The sequence below is a fragment of the Belonocnema kinseyi genome, chromosome 3, assembly GCF_010883055.1.
Source record: "Belonocnema kinseyi isolate 2016_QV_RU_SX_M_011 chromosome 3, B_treatae_v1, whole genome shotgun sequence".
In the NCBI taxonomy this organism is placed as follows: domain Eukaryota; kingdom Metazoa; phylum Arthropoda; class Insecta; order Hymenoptera; family Cynipidae; genus Belonocnema; species Belonocnema kinseyi.
In genome coordinates, this window is record NC_046659.1 from 96,625,253 (window position 1) to 96,633,739 (window position 8,487).

General features: G+C 26.5%; 2 protein-coding genes across 3 annotated transcripts in view; one reads left to right on the forward strand and one right to left on the reverse strand.

The window, feature by feature from the left end:
* The window catches only part of LOC117169195, a 9,158-nt gene extending 4,361 nt beyond the window's left edge, over window positions 1–4,797 (reverse strand). Inside the window, exons 1-3 of one of the 2 annotated variants that reach the window (XM_033355426.1) lie at window positions 4,697–4,797; window positions 4,050–4,257; window positions 3,835–3,964 (exon numbers count right to left, since the gene is read on the reverse strand). In XM_033355426.1, the coding sequence (XP_033211317.1) occupies window positions 3,835–3,964; window positions 4,050–4,247 (328 nt within the window). In that variant the 5' untranslated portion in view covers window positions 4,248–4,257; window positions 4,697–4,797. Of the gene's footprint in view, window positions 1–3,834; window positions 3,965–4,049; window positions 4,258–4,656 lie in introns of both variants that reach the window. The other variant, XM_033355425.1, reaches the window with a different exon arrangement.
* Window positions 4,798–6,656: 1,859 nt separating this feature from the next.
* Window positions 6,657–8,487, forward strand: part of LOC117170004 (solute carrier family 35 member B1) — a 5,342-nt gene continuing 3,511 nt past the window's right edge. Inside the window, exon 1 of the mRNA XM_033356519.1 lies at window positions 6,657–7,199. Within this exon, the coding sequence (XP_033212410.1) occupies window positions 6,813–7,199 (387 nt within the window). The 5' untranslated portion in view covers window positions 6,657–6,812. The remainder of the gene's footprint in view (window positions 7,200–8,487) is intronic.

The following is an 8,487-nucleotide window of genomic DNA, read 5'->3' on the forward strand; positions in this document are numbered from 1 at the left end:
TTCAGTGAAGTTCCTACCGAAATGTAGTACCTAAACGTACTTTATTTTACTCTAATACATTTCCCAAAGTTTCAGCTCGATATTTTATTTACAAAAAAAGTTCTTAGGTTCAAACAAACATTCAGTGAACGGAAAAAGTGAGGTCGGTAATATAGATATTTAGCTGTGACACATGCCCTTAAAATCACTTATTATCGAAAAGTATGATGACATAGGTCGTCGGCAATTGAGGTTATAACCTCAATTATGGCAAATTGTATTTTTCCGTGATGGATTGCCTAATCACATATTTTCCAAATTGCCAAAAATAATAAAATAAATGGCTTTTCTTTCTTAAAAGAAAAGCTATATCACGATTCTTTACTTCATTTCGCCGAAATTAATTAATTTTAATAAAACTCCTATCAAAAATAATCCTTTGACGTTACCGACCAAGCGTAACGTAATATTAGAATACTCAATTGTTCCGAATCGTCATATAAAAGAAATTTTATTTTTCACGGAAATTGCGACTGAATGAAAATAGTTGCGCGAAATTCAAATTAGAGAAAGAATGTAAAATTATGGACAATGCCGATTCGGAAATATAAAAATTTGGCCACATGAATATTCATTCAAATAAAAATTATGCAAAATAGTGATTTGATAACATAAAAATGGAAGGGTAACACAGCAAAACGAATCAACTCACATTTGGCTAAATTTTCAGAAGACAAAAAACATTCTATAAAATCTAATGATCAGTTTAGTTAAAAACTGACCATTCAATTTTGTAGAACATTTTAGGGTAAAATTTCTCTTGAAAATGTTTAGAAATCATGCAAAATGAAAACAAAATCGCCTTAAAAACTTCCAAATTCTTTTTCGATAATTTTGGAAATTTTTTTAAACCTTTTTAAATATTCTCTTTAAATTAAATTTTCAAGATAGGAAATAATTTTCAATTTACCTAGGAATCTTAGAAACATTTTTTGATTCTTTTGAAACCTTTCACAATTCTTAAAAAGCTCCTAACTTTTGAATAAAATCAACTACAATCATTTCAAGTTTTATATTAATGTTGAATCTATTGGAAATTTTTAATATCTCTTCAATTTACTCTAATTTAATAAGTGTTCAGTTGTTATTTGAACATGAAAATTCAGGAATTAATTTTTTTTAACAGAACAATTAAAATTGTAACATTCAAAGTTGAAATTTACCTCGTTAAAATTTTAAAGATTCAAGGCCTTCTATTTCAAATAACTCAGTTTTTAAATTGAATATTTTATTTATAATTGATCTTTTTAAATGAACAATCAAATATTGCTAATATTTAAATAATTTTTCTTTTTCTTTATTACAAAACTTCAAATTAAATGGATTTAAAGTAAAATATTTTAGACTGAAACAAAATTTGAATAAAATTTGTAATTAAATAAAAGCGTTTAAATATAAATCTATTAATTTGAAGTTACATTAAAATTAAAAATGTCACTTGTTAATACTTAGAATACTTTAATTTTTTTTTAAATTAATATGTGTTTACAGTTCATCAACAAAAACCAGTCTATATCAAAAATTTTGCACTTTAAACGCTTTTAATTTTTATTTTCTTAAGTCTTCTAAACTGCATGTTAAAATTCTTCAAATCAAAACTATACGCTTAGAAATGAAGATATGAAATAGAAATTTTTTTAATTAAAAGATTTTAGAATCATACATTATTTAATTTTATGATGTAAACAAAAATTCAGGCCCAGCAGCCACCATGGCAAAAAGTATTTATAAAAAATTGTTTTGTTGAGATTGTGTATTTTATTTCAAATTTAACTACTTGGCTGGAAGTTAAATCACTATGTTAAAAAATAATTCTTTTTAAGATTCATAGTTTTAGTTGAAAATTGATTTTTATGGCCGAAAATTCAACTGTTTTTTTTTTTTTTTTTAATATTGTCTGCATACGTTGAAAATTCAACTATTTACGTAGAAGTCTCATATTTTCTGACTGAACATAAATAGAAAATTTGGTTGAAATTTCCATTTTTTTTCTTGAAAATTTATATTTTCGAATAAAAAATTAAACTATTTTGGAAGAAACTCGTATTTTTGGCTTGAAAATGTAAACATTCAAATATTCGTTGAGAATTATTATTTTTGTTTAATTCAAACGATTCCATAATAGTGCATTATTCGATTAAAGTCTTTTAGGAGTTAGTTAGGGGGGAGGGGGTATTATGCGCTACATAGAGTAGAATTTTTGTTAAAAATTCATCTTTTTCAGTGAGAAATTCAACTCCATGCTTAAAAATTGAACTACTACATCAAAACTTCATTTTTTTTTTGAAAAATTATCATTATAGTTCAAAATTCCACTGTTTAATTGAAATTAACTTTTTTATTAAAAATACATATTTTCGGGATAAAAATGTAAACACTTGAAGAAAATTCATTTTTTTTATTCAAAAACTTCAATCGAAAGTCAATATTTTTTTATTAGAAATTCGACGCTTTTGTAAAAATTCGCTTTTCTAAATTAAAGTTTTGATTTTTTGCGATGAAAATTAAAAGATTCTCTTTTTAGTTAAAGCGACATATTTCAAACTAAAAAAATTAAAAATCAAACCATTTAATAAAAAATTCGTCTCCCTAGGAACTATTTTGTTGAAAGTATATTTTTCGGATTGAATAATTATTTTTTCAATTTAAAATTGAACTATTTGATATAAAATTAACTTTCTTGATGAAATTTCATATTTTTGGGTTGAAAAATCAAATGCTTTATACAGAAAATTCGTTTTTTTTTGTCTTTAAAATTTAACTATTCCATTTTTGTTTAAAAATTGATCATTTTTGTTAAAAATTCACTTCTTTAGGTGAAAAATTCAACTCCATGGTTAAAAACTGAACTACTTCATTAAAACTTCATTTTTTTTGTTGTTTAAAATTTACCATTATAGTTCAAAATGCCACTGTTTCATTGAAATTAACTTTATTGTTAAAAATACATATTTTCGGGATAAAAATGTAACTACTTGGAGAAAATTCATCTTTTTATTCAAAAACTTTAATCGAAAATCCAATATTTTTAAATTAAAAATTCGCTTTTCCAAATAAAAAAACTTTCTCGCTGGAAAAGTTTCGTCTTCCTAGGATGTATTTTGTTGAAAATATATTTTTCGGGTTAAATAATCATTTTTTCAACTTACAATAGAACTATTTTATATAAAATTAACTATTCCATTTTTGTTTAACAATTGATCATTTTAGATTAGAAATTTAACTTTTTGGTTAAAAATTCGTCACCGTTGGTGGAAAATTAATTTTCATGGTTGAAAATTCTTTAACAAAAAATCTCGGTTACCAATAAAACTATTTGGTCCAAATTGTACGTATTTTGTTGATAATTCTTCTTTTTAATAAAAAATTTAATATTCTTGATTAAAAATTTAACTTTTTGGTTTAAATTATAATTATTGGGTCGAAAATTCAACTGCTTTGTATAAACCTCATTCTTTTAATTTGCAAATTTCACTATTTGGTTTAAAATGTATGCCTTTTTTTTAAATTTATCATGTATAGTAGAAAATTAAGTTTCTTGGTCGAAAATTCTACATTCTAGATTAAATGAATTTTCTTCATTCACTAAAAAATCTTTCTTTGTTGTGCATTCAACTAAAATAAGGTCTACCAATTAAAGGGCTCAAATTTGTTAAGGAAATTAAGAGGCATAGATTGGCCCTTGGTTCTGTCACATAATTTTCGGTAAAATTAATATAAGGAGAAACAGAATTTTTTAAATATTTATACACCTCTTTTGAATATTATTTAGGTATTCTGAATTTTGATATTTACCATGCTTATTGCCCACGTAGACAAATTCATAGGATATTATTCGGTAGCCGTAATGAGTGACTCCAGGAGCTGCTTGTGCAAGACAATAAATATCGAAGACTGATGTACATATTGTGAAAATCGCCAGACACTGGAAAGAAGGACAATCGTTTAATATCAGAATTTCCATTAGGAATTTAATAATTATATGATTCTAACGGAAGTGAAATAATCACCAATGAATAAATGGCTGTTAGCATAGCAGCTCTTTGAATGTCCAGTACATATGCATTAGCTAGACGTGTCCTTCGGTACCATGGTATTTTAACACTTCGTACAGATCTTGATGATCTCAAATTTGCACTACTACGGGTTGTTACATGTGAATAAACAGATGGTGTTCCCATGCTCGGTGATTTCTTTCCATAATTCATTTTGTGTTGTCTAAAAAATAACTTATTTTACTTAAATAACTTAAAAACATCTAAATGAAACAAATGGTAATATTTGTTCTAAAACACTCTTTGAAACTTTGGTTGTAAAAGATATATAGGTCAGAGAATTCCCCCTGGATTTCCTCAAAGAATAAAGCGAAGGAAAGTATGACTAAACTCATTAGGAATCATTAGGAATCATTAGGAATGCTTGAAAACTACTGTGCAACAAAACCAACATAACCATGAGAAAATTGATAAAATAATCATTCAATTGCAATTGTTGATTTAGAAACAATCGAAATGTGTTTATGTTAGGTAGAAAGACATGTTATCAACAGAAAATTGGTATGTGTCATCCGCCACACCCTGCGCGAAAAGGGTTACCTAGTTATTCTAGGTTACTTACGAAGTTTTATTAAATTATCCGAAATAAAGAATTTTGACACCTTCTATAGCACGCGATGGAAATCACCAGTAAAGCAATTTTATTTATCTTAATATGTAAACACTGTGTACTAATGAAAAAGCTTCTGAAGCTAAAAAATGGCACACCTAAACCATGGGTAATACACCGAATATAGACAGTAGACGCAAGTAGAGGTTACACACAAAACACCTGCGGTCGGTAAAGTAGTTTCATATCTGACGCGCATATTCAAATTCTTTTGAACCATAGTTAAACTTCAAAAGTCAATTAAGATATTCCAAAACTTGTTTGGAAGTTTATTTTGAATCTATATTTTGGAATATTAAAACCTCAATAACTAATATCAGAATAAATAATAGTAGCACTTTTACCCTATTTCCCTCTTCATTACTTCTCTTACAAGAGGAATTCTTCTTTATTCCTCTGTTTTTAGAAAAATTTCTTTTTTCTCGTTTTTTCAATCGAATGCAAGCAGAATTAATAAAATATAAGAAGAAAATCCAACTATTTTGGTTGAAATTTATTTTTTTTTTGGTTGAAATAAGTCTACTGTTGTATTTTTCGTTTGGCATCCATCTCATTTGGTTAAAGATTCTACTATGAAAACTTAATTATTTTTTTGAAAATGCATCTATTTTGTAAAAAAGTAAAAATTTTCGGTCAAAAATGCAACTACTTTCTTTAAAGTTGAAATACTTAGTTAAAAATTGATTTTTTTGTTCGAAGATTTATCTCAAAATATCAAAATTGTTAACCATGGTTGACAGTTTTAATATTTTGTCAAAAATTAATTTCATTCTTGATTGAAATTTAATTTTTTATCTGATGACTTAACTATTCCATTTTTGGTTCAACGTTGATCCTTTTAATGAAAAATTTGGCTATTTGTTCAAAAATGTATCTCTCTTATTTGAAAATTCAACTTTTTCTTGAAGATTCATATTTTTGTAAAAAATTCAGGTATTTTTGTGTAAACATTCTCTTTTTTGGTCAAACATTCATCAATTTGGTGATAAAATTATCTTTTGGATTGAAAATTTATCCCGTTTGTTAAAAATTCATTTTTAACGATTTACCTCTTTAAATAAAAATTTAATCATTTTGTAGTACTTAGATTTTTTCTGTTAAAAAGTAATGTTTTATCAGTGAACTGAACTATTACATTTTTTTCCTATATAAGTTAAAAATGCAACTATTTGGTAGAAAATTCATGTGTTTTGTTTAAACATCGCCTTTTTCTGGTAAAACATTAATTCTATATGGTTCAAAATTATTTATCTTTTCGGTTGAAAATTTATCTCCTTTATTAAAATTTCATTTGTTAATGTTCACCTCTAGGAATAAAAATTTAACTATTTTGTTAAAAAGTATTATTATTTTGTTTTTATTTGGTTCAAAATTATTTTTTTTATCTGTTAATTTAACTATTCTACTTATTCTTTTGTAAGTAGAAAATACATTTATTTTGTTGGAAATTCGTCTTTTTGGGTATAGAAAAAAATTTTGCTTGTTGAAAGTTCATCTTTTTGGTTAAAGTTTTAAGTATTTTGGTCCAAAAAAATCTTTTTGACCTGAAAATTGAACTATTTGTTAAATTTGGTTAAAAATTCAAGTATTTTGTTGAAAACTCGTCAAATGTGTATGTTGACAACTGAACGCACAAGTCTAAAAAACTGGAAAAAAAAACATGGAAAACAAACGTGAAATCCATGTTTTGCTAACGACTACGTTAATTTAAGGTGCGGAAAGACATAAATAAGGTCATTAGCTAAAGGGATCGGGAGGGGGATAGCAAGAAAATTGGTAAGTTATTTCAAGAACGGCCCCTTACATTTCCATTAATTTTACTCCCCTTCAAACTTTCCCGGGTTTTAATGCTTGATCGCTACCGTCCTCTGGCGAAAAAATGATTAGATTACAGATTCTAAGAAAGCTTATCGAAATTTGTGAAATAGTCTATGGAATTTATAACCACTCAGAGAAGTCAACGTGGTGAGATACGTCGAACGCCGTACTTCAAACGTCAACAAAATAAAGACGCGCAGTGATTTTCACTCTAAAAACCACCTGTGTAGTATAATTCACAATTTCATTAGTCGTATGGTGACTTAATTTTTACTTAACAAGGTATAGTTATGTTACAAAAAAATAGCACCAAGTTGTTAATATACGCGGCCGGCACTTTTGCCTGTTATTTCTTCTTCGGTATTTTGCAAGAGAAGATAACACGCGGACAATATGGTGAAGGAGAAAATAAAGAAAAGTTTACCTTTGTCTGTGCTCTGATTTGCTTGCAATGCGTGCTCAATTATATATTTGCAAAGGCCATTTTATTGACTGTGATGAAGCAGGGTGAAGATTCAACTAGCACTTTTTACTATGCTACTTCCTCTCTTACTTATTTACTTGCGATGGTTTGCAGCAATATGTCTTTGCAATTTGTTAATTATCCGACTCAGGTTGTCGCCAAATCCGGAAAACCTATCCCTGTGATGCTGCTTGGTGTCCTTCTGGGCAAGAAGGTAATTTTTTCAGCTGTATTTTGTATCATTCCATAGAGATGACATTTTTACTTCATACTTTTCTTTATATTATGATAAATCAGTGATGTAGCTGTGTGGGGGGGGGGGTATGTACATAATATGTACCTTCCTAAAATACTTCCTTGCCGAGTATCACAGGCATAACGAGGCCCTTGTCCAAATATAAATTTTTCCTAATCCTCATAAAAATATTCATTTCTGAAAGACAAGTGTGAACTGTCATAATAAAAATCTTGAACTTGAACATATTTTTGTTGGAAATATTCACCTAATGCAACCGTAATAAAAATTAGCAATTTCAAATTGTACTGCTAATATGATCCATTGCACAATTTTCCAAAGATTTCTGAAAGTCAAGTTTTTCACCAGTTTTTTTTACACAATCAAACTAAATTTCCAAAACTAAGAAGCTTATACAAATGCACTTTTTATTCATTACAAATAACGAATCTGTCTAAGTTTCCGGAATATGAAATTAAAATTTCAACAATACATTTTGTAATAGAAATAATGTAATAACCTGTTTTTCGTTTGAAACCCAAGGTTATTCTTTAATCTTTTTTGGTTGAAAATTCAACTACTTAGTTAAAAGTGAAACTACTTTGTGAAAAATTCATGCTTTTTTTATGATCCATTTCTTTGTTTGAATATTAATTTCTTTTGTTAAAAAATGAACTATTTTGTTGAAAAAAAAAACATTTTTTTATTGTACTATTTCATGTTCGGATGAGAATGTATCTTCTTCGTTGAAAATAAATCTGTTTTGGTTGAAAATTGAACTATTTCGTTAAAAATGTATATGTTCTAGGTGAAGATTCATATATTTTGTTCAAAAATATTTTTTATAGAAATTAATTCTTTTTGGTTGAAAATTCATTTGTTGGCCGGAAATTTATTTTATTTTATTATAAATTTTTTTTTGTACTGAAGATTAAACTTTTCTCTTTTTGGTTAAAAACGTGCTTCTTTGGTTGAATATTCTTTCTTTTTTTTCTAACTGAAAATTTAACTATTGTATTTTTGGTTTGAAATTTTTCTGTTTTAGTTGAAAATTTGTTGTTTTTTTTTTATTGTAGAAAATTCAACTATTTGGTCATAAATTATTATTTTTTTTGTATTTAATATAATTAAAAATTTATTTTTTTAGATTATTTGAAGATGAAACTAATTTGTTTAAAATTTGTATTTTTTATTGAATGGGACTATTATTTATTAAAAATTAAGATATTTTTTCCTGGAAATATCAACTACTACACTTTTTCTTTAT